Genomic DNA, 18,107 nt, shown 5'->3' on the forward strand with positions numbered 1-18,107 from the left:
AAGGGGCAGTAAACAGATGGTCAGTGGGAGTGAGCTCACACGAGTAAGAGCAGAAAGTTTAGGGGTGGAGAGATGGCTCAGAGGTTAAGGGCACTGGCTGCTCTTCCAGGTGTCCTGAGTTCAATTCCCAGCACCCACATGGTGTCTCGCAATCACTTCATGGTGGCATCTGGTGCCCTCTTCTGGCCTGCAGGGATACATGCAGGCAGAACACTGTATACATAACAAATAAATCAATCTTTTTTTTTTTTTTTTTTTTTTTTTAAAGAGCAGAAAGGTTTAGTGTGATGTTATCAGGGACTACGGCAGTATGTATGTTTCCAAAGACATGAAAAGGGATTGAACACACACACACACATACATACACAAAATGAAAAAGGTCGTATATGTATGCTCAAGGTTTGGCAGGAAGGGTGTAAGGCAGACAGGGACATCAGTTACATCCACTTACAGGCAACTGTTACAGGAAAGCACAGGAAAGACTGTGTATTTGGGTGCAGCACGAATTACCAGTTTAAGATGCTTCAGCATCACCAATAGATTCCAGTACATCGTAACACTCTTGACTGGTCATTTCTTTGAAAACAAAACAAAAACAAAAAACAAAAACAAACAAACAAAAAAAACAAAAAACAAAAAAACCAACAACAAAACACACAGAGAAATCCAGTCTTGAAAAGACCAAAATAACAGTAATATGATGGCTATTCTTGGTTGTAAACTTGACTACATCTGGCATTAATTAAAACCCCCAAATAGACAGACACAGGTTTAATCCAGATCTAGAGCTGGGAAAACCCACCTCCTTCTGCTGGAAGCCTGCAAAGGATGGGGAAGAAGGGAGCTTTTTCTCTTTGCCTGCTTGTTCTTGCCTCTGTAGCAAGTCCATTCTTTCACAGGCATTAGAGCCTACTTGTTCAGGATCCTGGCATATGCAGAGGACCAGCTGAGACTTCAGGTGTAAGGAGTAAGTTTTTTTCTCCCACCGCTGGTCTTATCCCGTCTCTGCGCCAGCCCCAATTAACACACAGAGACTCTGTATTTGATATAAAGCTGTTGGCCTGTTACTTGTTTCTTATCGGCTAGCTCTGTCTTAATTTTTTAACCCATTTCTATTAATCTAAGTACTTCCATGTGGTCTCATCTTACCGGAGAGAGGGAGCTGGCTGTTCTGCTCTCCAGCCTCTACATGCTGACTCCTCCTTACTACTTCCTCTTTCCTCCTCGTCTCCTAGTCCCGCCTGTCTTGCTTTCCTATTGGCCAACAGTGCTTTATTCATTAACCAGTATGAGAAACATTTACAGAATGACATCTCCCATCAGTCAGGCTCATGGAGTGAACAATTCTGGAATCCCAGACTTTCTGTTCATAGCCAGTCATTGCTGGATTAGCTGTACCACAGCTTGTGAATCATAAAAAAAAAAAAAAAAAAAAAAAAAAAAAGGAGAGGGAGATCCACTAGAGTTCAGCTACTCAAGAGAACCCTAGTACAAATAATAATAAAACACATCTCTCTAAAAACTATAAACAACCAACCTTATGGCTAATACTGTACACAGTAGTTAAAAATGGAATTAATTCTACCTAGGAATAAAGAAGCTATCTACTCAGGAACATTAGAAAGACCACAAAGTACTTAATAAATAAAAAATAAAAGATGTTAAGATTGTGACAATACAAATAAACTTTCTTTCTTTTAAAGGCAGGGCTATGGAAATCTTCAAAAAAAAAAAAAAAAAAAACCCTGAACAGTAGTGGCACATAACTTTAATCCTGGCACTTTTTAATCCTGGCACTTGGGAGGCAGAGTGAGAAGATTGACATATGAGTTCCGGAGCAAACTGGGGCTACAAAGACAGACCTATCTCCACACTGACTGCCCCACCCCCAAAAAAGGGAGAAAAAAAATTAATGTGTAGCAAGGTCAGAGATCACAGTCATAAAAACACGTTTTATGAAATCCTAAAAATCACAGTTGTGTATGTCTGCTAACATATACAAAAGATTTGTATATCACATCAATGAAAGACAATTTTAAATATGAAAGTCTCAATACTTTTGAGACTTATTCCCCAACATGATCTTCACTAAAATCTCAACACGCTTTTGGTAGAAATTAGTAAGCTGGTTATAAAAATAAACGTGGAAGCAAACAAATTCAAAGAACCGGATTCATTATGAAAAAGCACATATGACTAACATTTGTAAATTTTGAAGCTTACTGGCAACAGCAGTAAAAAAAAAAAAAAATAGTGTGCTCTTGGTATAAGAACATAAATACAAATGAACAGGGCAAAATAGGAACCTCAACAACAGACCAGAGTGAGTAGAAATGAAATTCAGTATGCAACAAACTGAAAAAACTTTAAGCCAAATTGTTAGTACTATTTTTGCAATAAATTCATGGAAAAATCTAACAGCTAATTGGTTTTGTTGTGTGTGTGTAAACTAACATTCTTAAAAGTTTGGTAGTTTGTTTTCCACTTGCTTATATGAACTATAATGTGAGCAGAATGCTGTTTCTGCTAAAAATGATGTGTTTTATAGTTCTGCATGATGTCAATTTTATTTTACCTCAATGTATGTCAGCAAAAGAAAAAAAATTAACTAGAATGGATCACAGAATTTAAAGTATTTCATTTGGCAGTTTGTTTACTTTTTGCTACAGCACAAGATGGGCAGGGGCCTTTGTGGACAAATTCGGAAGCATGGGAAGTACCTAAGAGAATTTGTATTTGTACTTAAGCTTAGCTTAAAACAAGCACTAAGTTTCTTTAAAAGATATTCATGGGAGAAAATATCATTTCAGTTGTTCAAAGTTGTTTTCTTCCAAATACCTATAACTGAACATTCTAAAACTTCTAACCCAAAAGGTATCTGCAGATTTTTACACAGCTACTGTCCATTCATGATCCCTTTAATCTTCACCTCCACAATCTTATATACAATGCGATAGCAAACAAAAATGATCCCAAGTTTTAATGTTTGACATAGGTACCTACTAATGTTATCAATTCAGACACATCTAAAACTTACTTGCTAAGTAATGAACCAAACTGATTGTTAAATAATGAACTTTTAAAAACTTTACCTGGGGTACTTTCGTGTTTAGATGAAGCTGGTAAATCCTGAAAACAATTTTCAACACAATGGCTACTTTTCCCAAGCCCCAAACCCACCCCTATGAAACTGCTGTATATAAGAAGTTACTTACAATCCAAAGATAATTTTCTAGCCTAAGTGGATGGGGGAAAAGCCCACAAGGTTTCAACGACACGTTTAGAATTATAGGCAACTAAGAATGCTTAGAGTAGGAAAAACAGTTTTCTCCAGGCAAGAACATGAATTGGCTGTGTCATACCAAATGACCAGCCCTGAAAACATACATACAGGTAACATTATACAGACTGAACAGGTTATATTTAGGAATAACACACACACACACACACTTAATGAAAAAAAAAAAAAAAAAAAGACACAAAAAAAAAAAAAAAAAAAAAAAGACCCTGAATGTGAAAGGCAGTATGGAGGTGTATATTGGAGAAATGATGTAATTATAATCTCAAAATAATTAAATAAAAAATTAAATAAAACTGAAACAAAACAAAAAAAACCTACACCATTTTGGTGGCAAAGCTTTGTCAGTCAAGGCTGGCCTGTGCTGCACGCACAGTGGGTTCCAGGTGCAGAAAAGCACTGTTACAAAACAAAACAAAAAACCATAGAAGGCTGGTGATTGTTCTCGAATAATCTGACCACAAAGTCCACTCAACCCTTTCGCTGTAACGAAAACGGTAACTGAAATGATCACACGGTTACAGGCTACACTGCACAAATCACAAAGGTTCTCGTTTTTGTGCCACTCTGGAACTGCTGGAGCTGTTCTGGTCTCACCGGTTTCCAGTCTGAAGACTACTATTTCGCCCTAAACAGAGGATAATTTTTATAAGCAGACAAGCCATTGCTTTTAATAAGAATCTTTTATTGTTTGTTATTAAAATGGAAGGTTAATTGGTACAATGCTATGCATAATCTCTCATCCTTAAAAAATTAAACAAATGGATAAAAATAGAGCAAAGTGACCATGTAAAAGACAAAAAGAAAAAAAATAAGCATTTTTATAGTGTCCCTGTTATATCTATGTATTGATGTTATCCATTGCATCTTAGTACTTTATGGCTTGCTCCTTTACTATGTAACTGCTGACTTTTTACAAATAATTAACAGACTCAGTAAATGTTACATACAGTTATAGATTTTCATTCAACTCAGCTAGTTAACTCAATTAAATGTCAAACTGTTAAATTAAGAGCCCATTCTCCAAAAATGCAATTTTTTCCTACAAAAATCTGTACAACAGGCTTTTAAGCAAATGCCTAGCCACAAAGGCATGTAGTGGCAACCCTGAGCTATTTGCTGTGTCGATATCTGGATTTACGGGAAATGTCCTTCGGGAATAAAATGACCATTTACATTAAATGTGGAGGAAGTGAAAACTTTAAAATTTGTGTGCCAGCACGGAGTTCTTTCACCATTTTTAATTTTACTTATAACTAGATATTTAAAAGTTGAGTTATTACCCCAACACATTACCTCACAAGAAGATAAAAGAGCATCCTTTGCTTCAGGATAAATTACGCCAAAGATTTAACTGCTTTTTAAAAAGCAGTTAAAATTTTGTATAAATTTTAGACTTAGCTATATAAAAGGAAAATATGAAAATACAAATCCACAGAACAACTTTGGATTGCCCCAACAACTAATCCATGGGGACATGTCCAGGAGTAAATGTTCTAATTGGTTACACAGCATACATCCAAAATTCCCACTGAATATAAGGAAAAAAATGTGAATAAATAAGGCACCCTAGAAGAGTAACAGCTATAGGAAGCAGCCTTCTATGGCCTACTTCATAGAAAGAGTCGGAGCCTTCAAAACAGATAGTTGTAATTCTATGTATTATCAATCTTCAATTGTTTACCACAATACCTTTTTGTTCTGGCAGCTGTTACTCAAAACAAAACAGAACAGATTAAATGCTTGAGGGAACAAGAATGGAGCAGAAAACTACAGGAGCCCACACATCCTTTTTCTTAAATTTAATTTGTCATATATAAGGTTTTTATGTACAATCAGTGTTCACTGTAACAGTTTATATTAAAAAGTTAATCAAATTCATCTAAAATGTTAACCTGGCTGCATAGCACATTTGACATTATTGCCCACATGAAAAGGGAAAACAAATGGATTTACAATAACTTTTGGCCATTTTGGATTCTGAGTGTTCATACACCTACCCTTTTCAACCAAATGCGTCTGAAAAAAGTTCCCAGAGCATGAAGTTTATAATTCACATATAACCCTCACCAGTTTTTTTAAAAAACTACAAACATAATATTGACTTTCAAAAGAGGGATAAAACATGTATCTAATAAAAATATTCAATATAAAAAAGAGGACTAAAAGAAAGAAGAGGCCCCTTCCCCCATTTTTACATTCTAAACAATGATTCCATCGAGACAAATCATTAAAAAGTGTTATTACACTGATTTTTTTTTTTTTTTTTTAATAAGAAGGCCTGAGTTGGTAGGGAAAGGAACAGTCAAAAGAAGCCTGAGAAGGGCAAGGAAGGGAAGCTCATTTAATACATTTACAATAATTTACAGCCATCTTCTTCTGTAAAAAGGCATAATAATAATCACAAACAGGAAATTCCCGGCTATATTACAGACATAAGTACAGGATTTAAATATTCAAGCTTGTGATGGGAAGCGGCAAGGTGGTCGCAGTGTACGATGTAAACAAGTAGCTTTGGAAAGTGAACAAAGTCCTTGAGTGTTTTTTCTTCATTAAGAAAAGAACTCTCTTTCATTCCTTCCTGAAACATGATCACAGGTCAGAGTAAAGTTCATATACAAACATAATTTAAATGGAGTCAGTCGAAAAATCACTGACATAAAAACAGTTTTATTCAGCCTATACGGGAGGGCAGTGTTGAGGTCCCTGTTATAGTAAACATTTCCATTTCTTTAAAAAAGAAAAAAAAAAAAGTACTGCAGTATTTGCAGTACAGTGCAGCATAATCCTTAAATATAAAAATATTCTCTCTTCTGTTGGGATAATAGACCTTGCGTCCTGGAAAGAAGTAACAATACTGCTACTGATAGAAGAACTGTTTGCATCTTTCAAGTCATGTAAGGCAATTACTGTGTTGGTTTATGATCTATGGCTAAAACCAAAGTCCAGACAGACAAATTATTGGCTTCTGTTATGTTTTCCGGGAACTCCAGGTGTGCTCAGGTGTACTTCTGTGTTCAGCTGAGTGTTCAAACGGAGACCTGGAACCGTAAGGAGACCGTTGATCTAACGGTGACCGAGGGCCAGTGCTGGCAGCTCGGTGGTCCATTTGCCAGTCAGAAAGAAACCGATAATCTCTGGAAGATTTATGATGTGTGTATTCAGAGCTTGATCGATGGTCCGAGTGAGACCGATGGTCAGAGTGGCATCTGTCCTTTAAGCTCCCTTCCAAACTTGACCTGTGTTCTCGACTCCTATGGTCATCCAGTTTTCTGTGTTTCTCTCTGTCACTATAGTACCTAATCAAAGAGAAATGTAGCCTTTTAGTTCAATGAATAAGTTAAAGCTCCAAATAAAACCATTCAAACAATTATAAATACTTCATTATTTTACTTGTATAAAGCTCAGTGCTTAATCAAACTTCATAAAAGTGGCTTACAATCACTTCTCCAATGAACCACAGCGTCACCTCTTAAAGTAGAGCTTCAAATATCCCTACCTAGAAACAAATCACTAGAAATCCCCATGAAGATGTTGGTTCATAAGATCACACAGAACCATAGACAGCATCCCAAAAGGAAGCGGCTTTTTGTTTGTTTTGTTTTGTTTTAAGGAAGCGTTTTAACTTCACTTATGAATGATTTCCATCAGGTGCACTCTGGTGTCCGAGGTAATGTCTGAAATAACCACAGCTATGCAGAATCCCCTCAAAACTGAAGCCCTTTACAAACCTCTAGGAGGAAAAACTAAAATACTAGAATGTAGTCTAAAATAAATCCATAAAGGAAATTTCATTAGTTTGTGAAGTTCATTAAACATTTTTTCATGCAACTAGTCATGTAATGAGTTAACGTGTATATCAAGAAATTTACCCCATGAGAAATCTCTAACTTATTTGCCTTTTCAGATAAAATGTTCCTGCTGAGCAAAGATTCTTGTGATAAATACTTCCTCCAGAGGTTTGTGACATCACGGGCATATGCAGTTGGAGATATGGCTTCTTTTCCTGTTATATGTACCTAATGGAAAGCCTTTTCTACAGTTAATGTGCTTATAGAGTACATAGCTTGTACACGGCGGTGGCCTTGCGCACAAGGGGAGCTCTCCCACAACTGCACGTCAGACTCTCTCACTTCTTTCTCACCTTTATTTGTCATTTTCTGAATTTAAATTTTTGGGATGATCACAAATTGTTAAGGAGACTCTTTTAAACAATAAAGGAATAAAATCTATTTTACAGTTAAATTATATTCTGTCTCACAGAATTTCAATATCCAATGCAGAAATTCTAATATCCAATGCAGAATTCTAATATCCAATGCAGAATTCTCTCCATAGAAAGCCTGTACTTGTACCAACACTCTGCATATGCAACTATAACAAACTGCACTACTTAAAATTACAAAACTTTCAGATCTCATTACATATTCTGATGCCAATTTAATACTTCAAAAACCATTTTACAGAGAAATACTTATAGATATTAACAAGAAAACTACTATCAATTTTGTAATTAAAAAGAGAAGGATGGGTAGAAAAAAAATTTCAAGTTGCTTTTCGGTTTACCTGCTGTCTTGCTTGTAGTGATCCCAGTCACGATGGTCTTTGCCATTGCTAAATGAAGAGTAGGGTCTTTTCCTGGAGTCACTTTTTTTATAAGAATCTCCCTGATGGCGGTCTTTATGGTGGTCATGGTACTGAGATAAATGTCTATCAGAAGAATAACTGTCCCTGCTGCTATCATCATGATTCGTATTCTCTTTTAACCTTTCCATATCTATTAGATAAATAAGTGAAACTTTATTAATGGATTTTAAAATGTATAACAATAACTCCTGCCAAAACAAAATCAATTCTCAAATATAGGTACCTAAAGCATCTTTTAAGAGCTCCTCCCTTATTGGTTGTCCAGTGCAGTGGTCAGCCCTGAAACCATATACACACAAACAACAGAGCTCTGTTTATACAGAACACACACACACACACACACACACACACACACAGTAAACCTAGGGGGCAGATTAGAGGAAGTACCGACGGGGGGTGGAAGGGGGTGATTAATTGTCTTTCTCTTAAAAACATCGTTTTTAAAAGGTCACAACTGAAAACTACTGAGGCACATGTTTGTCTCAGACTATATTTTATGACTCACAGAATAAGCATTCTTTCTAACAACCAGTCCTACATTTACTAGAAACTGGCTTAAAGGCTTGTTTTTAGAAGGAATAACTAAAACACTGCTTACAATGATTTAAATAACATAATGGATTAGGATTATAGCATTTTCTCAATATAAAAGCACTTTGAACAAGAACAACAACGTAAAAAAATAAATTGGCTTAAAAAACAAAAGAAAGGGTTCTGAGGAATGAGACATCTTACAAGTTAAATGTCTGGTGCACAATTATGCAGCCCTTAGTTCAGATCCTGGCACCCACACAGCAAGCCTGACCAAGCTCCAAGGGAGCAGACAGAAGACTACTAATGCTTGCAGGACTGCAGGATGAAAATTTTGGGCCCAGGTTCACAAACCCTCCCTCTAAGGAACAGGTAGAAAGTGGCAGGCAGGACATTCAAAGCCCACTCTGACCTCTGCTCCCACACAGGCACACATATCCACATGCTTACACTCACACATACCACGGACATTAAAAACACAACTAAACTAAACTACAAAGAAACCAAAACAAAACATAAATGCACACAGAAAAGAAAAGAAAAAAGACTTACCCGGATTTCTAATCGCATGAGTAGTAACACTGCTATTCTGGTCACTGTTTTGCTAAAATAAAATGCACACAGATCAGATACATTCAAGTAGCTTCCATTGCTCTTACAGTATAGTGTGTGTAGTGATGATGGGTTTAGGTTAGGGATCATTAAGATCCTGATGATACTACACATACATAGAATACATGAATTCTCTTTAAGCAAAATGATTGATTTCCTTTGTGTTTTGAAAAGAGACTTTGAATTAATTTTACACTTGACAGAGGACTGTCCCATCTGTTGGTGACGAAGTCACTGACCAAGTGTGTTTCTCTGTACTGTAACTGAAGTTTACACATTGTTTGGTTGTGGCTATTTAAGACAATGTCAGGCAGCTTCTCTATGTTTCCTTTCATAATTACTATCTCATGAGGACAATTTAACATTCTGATTCCTTGTCTATTAACTTTAGCAAGTGCTATGAATATTGTTTATACCAAAAAGTATTTCTTTATCTTATTTATTACTTCTACATTTGTTAACTGAATTTGTTATTGGATAATAAAGGATGTATATGGTCTCAATGACATAATTTAAAGAATAAAGTATTACCTGAGATTCTTGTCGTTTTTTAATAGCATGCTTATACAATTTATGCAATTTTCTTGCATCAAACTCAGTAAACTTAGATACAAAAATCCACAGGTTTCTAAAAGGAAAAAAAAAAAAAAGGCAAATTTGGTTAAAAAAAATATTTAGCTTTATCATAGAACCTCTTATATCATTCTTTATACACTAAACATAGCAACAGCACTCTATGGAACAAAGTCTATACTAAAAAAATTAATTATCAGAGACCAGTAGCTCAGCAGATAACCTAACACCCTCAGTTCAAACCCAGGGCCTCCATGGTGGAGAGAACCATGTTTCTCAAGAAGTTCTCTGATCTTCACACATGTGCTGTGGCATGCTCAGGCACGCACACAGAAATAACAAAATAATTTTTTCAGTAATAAAATAATGAAATAATCTTTATGTTTATTTTTCAAAATTTCATGCACATGTAAGTCTCTGATCACATGAATAGTTTTTCTTCTCTTTTTTTAGCCCCCTGAGTGGGGGTTTTCAAGACAAGCTTTCTCTGTGTAACAGCCCTGACTGTCCTGGAACTCACTCTGTAGACCAACCAGGCTGGCCTCTCATTCACGCCTGCCTCTGCTTCCCGAGTGCTTGGATTATAAAGGCGTTCACCACCGCCGCCTGGTCTTATTTCTCTTTCAATCCCTTCATTTTACATTCTTTATGATGAAATCTAGTGTTTGAGCCTAATTTGAAATGTACCAAATATATATAAAACTAAGCAAGCAAATATTCACTCTGTGTAATATAGATTATGTGTGTAAGGCCCACTGCATTAGATGGAACCCATGCCTGACATTGCTTGGGTGATCAAGAACTCAAGACTGGACAGGTCGGTCACAGGCTTAGGGGAAAACTAACTACTGTTGTTCTGCTAAAAGAACACAGCAATAAAATAACTCCCAGCAATATTCTGCTGTACCCATATATCAGTGCCTCGCTCAGCTTCCTCCTACAGTAGATAGGAACCAGTATGCAGACCTACACCTGCACAATGCTCAGAGAGTGAAATCAGACTAGGTTACACAATAAATTCAATGCAACCTTGGCTTCAGAGAGAAACACTGTCACTAGGAGAAAAATAAATAAACAGAACAGTGTGGAAATAAAGAAGAGGAGGGAAATGCATCACTTCCTGAGCCCAATTTACAAATTAAATGTTGTTACAGGTATGTATATATGGGGAAGTAAGGGTGTATTATTCAGCATTCAGTACAATTGCAGTACCAGGCATCCATGGAGAGATGGAGAGATGGTTGGCTTCAAACCTATCCCTATAGAAGGGGATTACTTTGTATCTATTCCACCCACAAGTGAAAAATTAAGCCAGATAGTATGAATGCAGAATTTCAGGATTGATTCTCATTACTTGTAATGTAATCAAAGTATACAACAGGTGAAAAATGAACTGTTACTGTGTATGGTTACAAAAGCCAAAGTTAGCCCAAGTGAAGACTAAATCAACAGTTTAATGGCAAACCCTGTGATCATTCCAATAGGCAAATGATTTCTCTAAATGTAACAGCTAAATTTCTATTTGAAAACAAATGCTTTAACTTCTTAGCTTCTTAAATTCCTACCTTCTTTTTACAGAGGTCTTCTACAAATGCAAGAAGACAAGGGGGCAGGAATAGGGTACTTTATAACTTTAATCACCACTGTTCTTGTGCAAGGGTCATTAGCTTTGGTTTGAAATGAATATAGGAAGTGAAGAAATCAGTAGGCTAACAGGCAGTGGCACTCAACATGGCCATTTTCTTTCCTAACTTGTCTAGGAGACTGAACACATCCACACCTAATAACCTTTAAAATGTGTCAGCAATGTAATATGCAACTGATCAGTTTTGTAATTTTAAAATCAACTGTTTCTACTAGTCCTAAAAAAGAAAAACAGGGTTGCATTTTGCACTGTTAACAAGTGAGTTTATAGCATAAAGGCTAATTACTGGTTTATTTTTGCAAGTATAAATACATTTTAAAGTAAATGTAATCTGAACTTTATTGAAATTACTTCTCACTACTTTCTAAAGGCAGGATACCACCTGAAACTTACGAAACAAAATTACTCATGAACAAAAAAACTATGAAAGAAAAAAAATTAGAGCCAGGTGTCACAAAGACAGCACAAAAGTTAAGAATACATGCTCCTCTTCTAGAAGAGCTGGGTTCAATCCCTAGCATCCATGTCCCAATCGCCTACAATTCCAGATCAAGGAGATGGAAAGCCAGAGCTCTTCTGACTTTCATAGCCAACTACATACACACACAGAGACACAAATAAAAATAACATCCATTCAGTTTACTTCTCTAAGCACTGTTTCCCTCCTCATGTTTGGAAATAGAAAAATACTTCAGAAGCACAGTTACAATTAAAATTATGAATTCAGCATCACCTCAAGGGTGTCCCACTTACTTCCTCCACTGCTTAATTTGCTCAGGGTTGGAATACTCCTTCAGACATTCTGTGATATGGTCTCCGATCTTTATTAAACATTGTCTAGTGTGTTCCAGTTGCTCTCTTTCTGACAGGCCTTTCTCTGGCCTATCAAGTTGTTTCAAAGCTGCTTTTACTGGCCTCATTCTTTCTTTACACTTGAAAGTAACAGAAATACATGTATTAAAAACTCAGTTCAGGTAAAGTCTACTGTTCTTGATATTTACATGGATGAATACAGCATTGCCTAGTTCCAAAATAAGCAACCACACATCATCTCCAACATTCTACATTTTTGTCCCTTCCTCTTTGGCTTTTCTTCAGACAAAGAATGCTTGCTATTATCACATGACATAAGCTTTTGTGGAAATAAAAATTTTTGATTTTATAGAGCTTTGGCTACTTTAATGCTAAAGGGTACCATTCTAAGTAGTCTTCAACGTTAATGGCCAGACGTATTATAGCAACATTAATTCCAGGCTGTATGCATTATAATAAACAGAGGCGTCAGAGCAGAGTTCCACATAATAAACTCTCTAGCAAAAAATAAATAAATAAATAAATAAATAAATAAATAAATAAATAAATAAATAAAATGAATTAAGCATCTGGTATAAACCACCTACATAAGGCTGAATTTAGTTAGTATAAACCTTGACACACGAGCACTCAACAGGAGCTGAAAAGCTTAAAATCCTCAATATAAAAGTTGCCTGAGTTATTTTTAACCCCCTCTACTTCAGTCTTTTATTGAAGACTGAATAGTACTAATTAGAACCTCTGGTGCTCACAATACTGAATGTCTTCTGGTCCAGTTCTTCCGACTCCTCAGCTATGGGAACCGGCTCGCCACTTGCAGTGATGTGAACTGGAGCATCTGGCACCACAGACTTTTTGGACCGGTCTTTACTTTCAGGCTTGGATTCATTCAACTGGAAAGAGAACAAAACCAAAGCCCAACCATAAAGACAACAGGAATAGCTCTTTCAGAATAATTACTTGTTTTCTTCCACAAGTACTTACTTTCAGTGAATAGTCAACTATTCTCTCAACCTCATTTGGAGATCTCTCTTAGCCCATTTTTACTACTGCTAGGTTTGCTAACAAAATTTCCTTGCTAATTTCCTAAACAATAGAGTAGAAATGTCTCCTTTGTAATGTTATTTTGTAAAGACAGCATTAAAAATGTGCTCAAACCTGCCAGGCAATAGTGGTGCATGCCTTTAACCCAGCACCCTAGAAGGCAGAAGCAGGCACATCTCTTGTCAATTTGAGGATATCCCTGGTCTACAGAGTGAGTTCCAGGGCAGCCAGGACTCTTTCACAGAGAGAAAAACAAACAAAATAAAAGTACCCAAATCAATTCCTCCCCTCAACTATATGCCCATATAAACTCTTGACGAGAGAGCTCAGTTACTGAAACTAGTTTGGGCTAATCCTATTATCTTCCAAGATGTAAATACACAACTTTTTACTTTCTAAGTTTTATACCATGATTTGTCTACCTTTATAACTTTTTTTTCTACATAACTTCTTTGTTTTGTTTTTTCTTTAAACTATGTTCCTCTCTTTCTCATCCTCTTTATTGTTTACCTTCCTTTTAACTAAATTTTTTGCATGTATGTGTTCTGAAAAACATAATTCAGAATCCCTTTATCATGATACATGCAACATTTACCTACCTCTAAAGTGAGCCAGTCTCTTTCAAATCCACAATAAATTTAATTGGCAAGGGTATGAAAGGACAGCCCATTGATCTGTGTCTCATACTCTATATCTATCATAATTATGATCTATAAATAAATCTACATTATAAATCACAAAAAAACGGAAAAATTCCATCTCTAAAGTGCAACTTCCTTTCTACACTACCAGCTGCTGTTGCAAAAGTATACCTACTTTATCGTCGTCCTCATCAGACTTTTCTGAAGGCAGGGGAGATGAGTCACTCTTTACTTCTTCTTTTACCTTTATGGACTTTATTGCTTTATTCTTTTTAGTTCTTGTTTTTCTCCTCTTTGAACCTCCCTAAAAGTAATTATTTGTATTTAATACACGTCACTGATTTCCTGTTTTAAAAACATCACAAATACTAATCTGAAACTTAGACACATATATTGAGTTTGTTGGTAATGAGCTGCACCAAGTTTAACCAATACAGAAAAAATACAACTTACTACATCAAATACATTTATAACAAGGGTACTAACCACTGTAATTATTCCTTCAACGAGAGAAACATAAGTGATATATTCCCTCTCAGATTATCACTTACAACTAAATTCAGTGGTACTAACACATGATAGAAGTTTATTTGATACCACACAGGTCGCTGTTCACATCATGGTTACAGGCAAACTTTAAAGACTTGGAAAGATAGGAGAGTAAGGAATTAATTAATCAATCAACCTTAGTCCCGTAGAGGTAGCTCAATGGTTAAGAGCATTTGCTGCTCCTAAAAAAAGACAGAACCCACATGGTAGGTGGCTTTATCTCCAGTCCCTGGAATCTAATGCCCTCCTGTGTACTCCACATGCACCAGGCAACACACACGGTACAGACACATAGGCATGAAAATTTTCATACACATAAAATGAAATTAAATTTGTATAAAAACTCTTTTTTGAAATGTCCTATAAAGTTCCTTGACGCTGTCCACTAAACTTTATAATATTTTTAAATAAATAAATAAATAATATTTAGGCCTAGCCTCTCAAAAAGCACTCACTTACTTTCATAACGAAATACAACTGATAAATTAAAAGACGATGAAGTTCTTACATCTAACATGGTCAAATAACTCTGGAAGTGTGGACTGATTTTAAACATCCACATTTTTAACTTACTGAACCAGAAAGCCTCTGAGCCTCTTTTTTGGCAAGATCTCTGCTGAGTAATTTGATGAGGTAGTCTGCACGGGTTTGTAGCTGTTTTGCTTGTGGTTTTTTATCAGGATCATCTGGAAGAATCTGAAAGGGCAATACATTTTTCAGGCTGTCTTTCATAAATAACATGAAAAAATTTACTTAAAAATATGAATTTTAATAAATAAATACATATAGCTCACACACTAAAGTTCTTAATGTTCATAATATTCTTGGAAGAATAGGTTATGTTGTAGACTATAAGAGGACAGCAAGCTGGATAGCACAGTACTGCCTGCGGCTACAAAATACTGTTTTTACACCTGTACCATAAACAGAGATTTAATTTCCTTGGAAGCAAATTCATTTTTCTCTCACACTCTCTGGCTGTTGTTTTTCCAAGGCAGGGTTTCTCTGTGTAGCTCTGGCTGGCCTCAAACTCAGAGAGATCCTCCTGCCTCAGCCTCCTGAGTGCTGGGCACTCAGGGTGCCACCACTGCCCAGCCATTATTCTCTTCTTTACTGATACCCAGTCTCTTGTTATTTAGCCTTGGTTGGCCTCAAACTTGTGGCAATTCTCTTATCTCTGAGCACTAGGATTACCAGTGTTCACCACCATCTCTGTCTCTTGGGAATAAATTCTATATATGTATACCTAAAAATAAATGTCTCAATTTAGCCAGTTTTACTGGCAAACACCTGAAATCCCAGCATTCAAGAGAAAGATGATTACACAGTCACAACCAGCCTGGATGAACAGGCCAGTGAGACCCTGTGTCAAAACACACACACACACACACACACACACACACACACACACACACACGGCCTCAAGCACTGCAGAAGAAAACAGGACTACATCTTGGACTAACTGGGCAGACGGTGTAATGTTATCTAGCAAACTTTTAGGACAATGAGAAAACCTCTTGTGTTGTGAAGGAGACAGATGGACTTACGGAAGTGTCCTCTGGTCTCGACAAACACACAAACATAATCCAACAAACACACAAACACATATAACATAAGCTGGAAAATGGCAGCACAAAGATATGTTGCCAACATTACCACTTGATGAAGGAAAAAAAGGGTGTCACTGTACAACAAAATAAATAAAATACCCAAATTTCTAACATTATTTTCTTAAAATATACGACTTTCCAGAAAATGATGATTCCAAAATTCAAGGGGTTATAACAGGAGAAATCAGAGTTAAAACATAGTGAGGCTATTACTTAAAAATCATTAATTTTTAAGAAAGGCATTGTAAGACTTTGTTTTCTTTAATAATGGAAAATTTTTAGCCAAGTAATATGAAGGAAAATATGCCTGTCTTAATAACAAAAACACAATTCAGAAATAAAGCAAAAATCTTAGGAGATTTAAATTCAATTATTTCATTAGAACCAAGGTCTAATGTAGAAATCACATAATTAAAGCCTTTATTTCCTTATTCTCTATCAAACTTATATTCAAAACATAATCTTTATAAATTGGAATAACTCAAAGCCAATATGAACAGTCAACAGAGTAAAATAACTACAATAAGTACCTTGTGTGTTAAACTGAGGTCAGGGTCCATTTTAATCATTTCCCAGCTTCCATAGCCATACTCATAGATTCCAATTAACAAATTGGAATCATCTTCTCTGCCCCAGTCTATATCAAAGTGAGCTGCCTTTGTGTGGCATGGGATTGTATACCTAACATTAAAGGAAGAAATTACTGTAAGTTAATAACTGTCTAGAATATAAACTTTTATAATACTTAAGCAACTAAAATTTTTTCTCATAAGACAGTCAATGCTACAAAAATTTAGCATATGTCCATAACAAAATTACCGAGTAACAGGCTCTGATGAAGGGAGTAACTCACCGCTTCCTTTCTTCTGGATCGGAAGGAATGGATTTGTGCAAAGGTATCAGTTCCTCTTCATGAGCAATGACTAGCTTTGCATTCACTTGTACTCCTGATATTCGGAATGTTGGTCCCTTCACTTTTCCAAGTCTGCCACCTTTTATTTTTAAACAAGAGTATAGAAAAACATCTATACACATATCTATATATGGATATCTACACATATATCTATACAGAATTGTGTAATCCTATAAAACAAAACAGCACATGCTATTACTTATGTTAATTTGTACTACTGTTTTTTGCTAAAGATAAAATCATAACTTCACTACTAACTAGACCAGAAGATAAGAATTCACACAAAGTCCCTGGTGTGACTGTGCCAGTAAGTGCAGGAGGCAGGCCACCAGCAGCAACCTCTAGGTAAGAATTCCAGTCATCATCTATTACTGAGTCCTACGCAGATGTTATTCCTCAGCAAGATGAATGACAAAGTTATAATGAAGTAGGTGTACATGTTCCAAATTAATGCTGCTGTGGATATTTAAATTCTATTCATCCAGTCATGCATTCAAGAGCAGAAAGAACACAAATTCCTGAAATTTCGTCTGTTCCAAGCAGACCACACTGGGGACACTAAAGAACAGACGCAATGTCTTCAAACTGCACTTCTGTTCTCCACTCTGCACTTCCTGTTACTCAAAACAGCCGAGCGTCTATTGTGCAGCACAGTTCTCTGCACGTCCTATGAATTTGGAATGGCTGAGCGTCCTTTGAGACTGACAGATTAACTGAAAGGTTCACCTGTGCGATCTGTTCCTGAAGAACTATCCTTTAAAGCTTTAACACAACCATTATGCACCAACTCTCCCAGCCTTCTGAGGTCTGTTTCTGACTTGTCGACCAATTCCGCATCTCGAGCAATTGCATCTAATCTGTAATAAGACGATACGTTTTCAGGTAAAGATGTTAAACAAAATAATACAATTTAAAAAAAAAACACTAAGTTTATTTTATTTCAAAACCAAAAGCATCACTCTATTGTCTACCCTTTAAATTCTATAATAAGTACAGAAGACAGAAAGCTAAGACATCTTAGCAGAGAACCAACCATCACACATTCATGAGCAACAATAATGGTGATGAATTCATTACAAAGAACAAATGGTAGGCTCCTGAAGATAATATATACCAACCATGAAAAGTCTCTTCAGATCTGATTGAAAAGAGTGATAAAATTTTATGAAAATTATAAATGAGAAGATCCTGAAATTTGTTATTGGCACAGAAGGGATGAAGAAATGGAAGA

At 36.0% G+C, this 18,107-nt stretch overlaps 2 protein-coding genes across 2 annotated transcripts in view; both read right to left on the minus strand.

Moving 5' to 3' along the window:
- The window catches only part of Fam120b (family with sequence similarity 120B), a 417,663-nt gene that overhangs the window by 184,816 nt on the left and 214,740 nt on the right, over positions 1–18,107 (minus strand). The gene's annotated exons all lie outside the window — the stretch shown is intronic.
- The window catches only part of Chd1 (chromodomain helicase DNA binding protein 1), a 62,248-nt gene continuing 49,229 nt past the window's right edge, over positions 5,089–18,107 (minus strand). The window contains exons 26-36 of the mRNA XM_051206094.1: positions 17,603–17,733; positions 16,817–16,955; positions 16,494–16,644; positions 14,927–15,049; positions 13,980–14,108; positions 12,872–13,012; positions 12,060–12,238; positions 9,620–9,716; positions 9,029–9,080; positions 7,865–8,075; positions 5,089–6,597 (exon numbers count right to left, since the gene is read on the minus strand). Coding sequence (XP_051062051.1) covers positions 6,270–6,597; positions 7,865–8,075; positions 9,029–9,080; positions 9,620–9,716; positions 12,060–12,238; positions 12,872–13,012; positions 13,980–14,108; positions 14,927–15,049; positions 16,494–16,644; positions 16,817–16,955; positions 17,603–17,733 — 1,681 coding nt within the window. The 3' untranslated portion in view covers positions 5,089–6,269. The remainder of the gene's footprint in view (positions 6,598–7,864; positions 8,076–9,028; positions 9,081–9,619; positions 9,717–12,059; positions 12,239–12,871; positions 13,013–13,979; positions 14,109–14,926; positions 15,050–16,493; positions 16,645–16,816; positions 16,956–17,602; positions 17,734–18,107) is intronic.

Source organism: Phodopus roborovskii, unplaced genomic scaffold (assembly GCF_943737965.1).
Source record: "Phodopus roborovskii unplaced genomic scaffold, PHOROB, whole genome shotgun sequence".
NCBI classification, from domain to species: domain Eukaryota; kingdom Metazoa; phylum Chordata; class Mammalia; order Rodentia; family Cricetidae; genus Phodopus; species Phodopus roborovskii.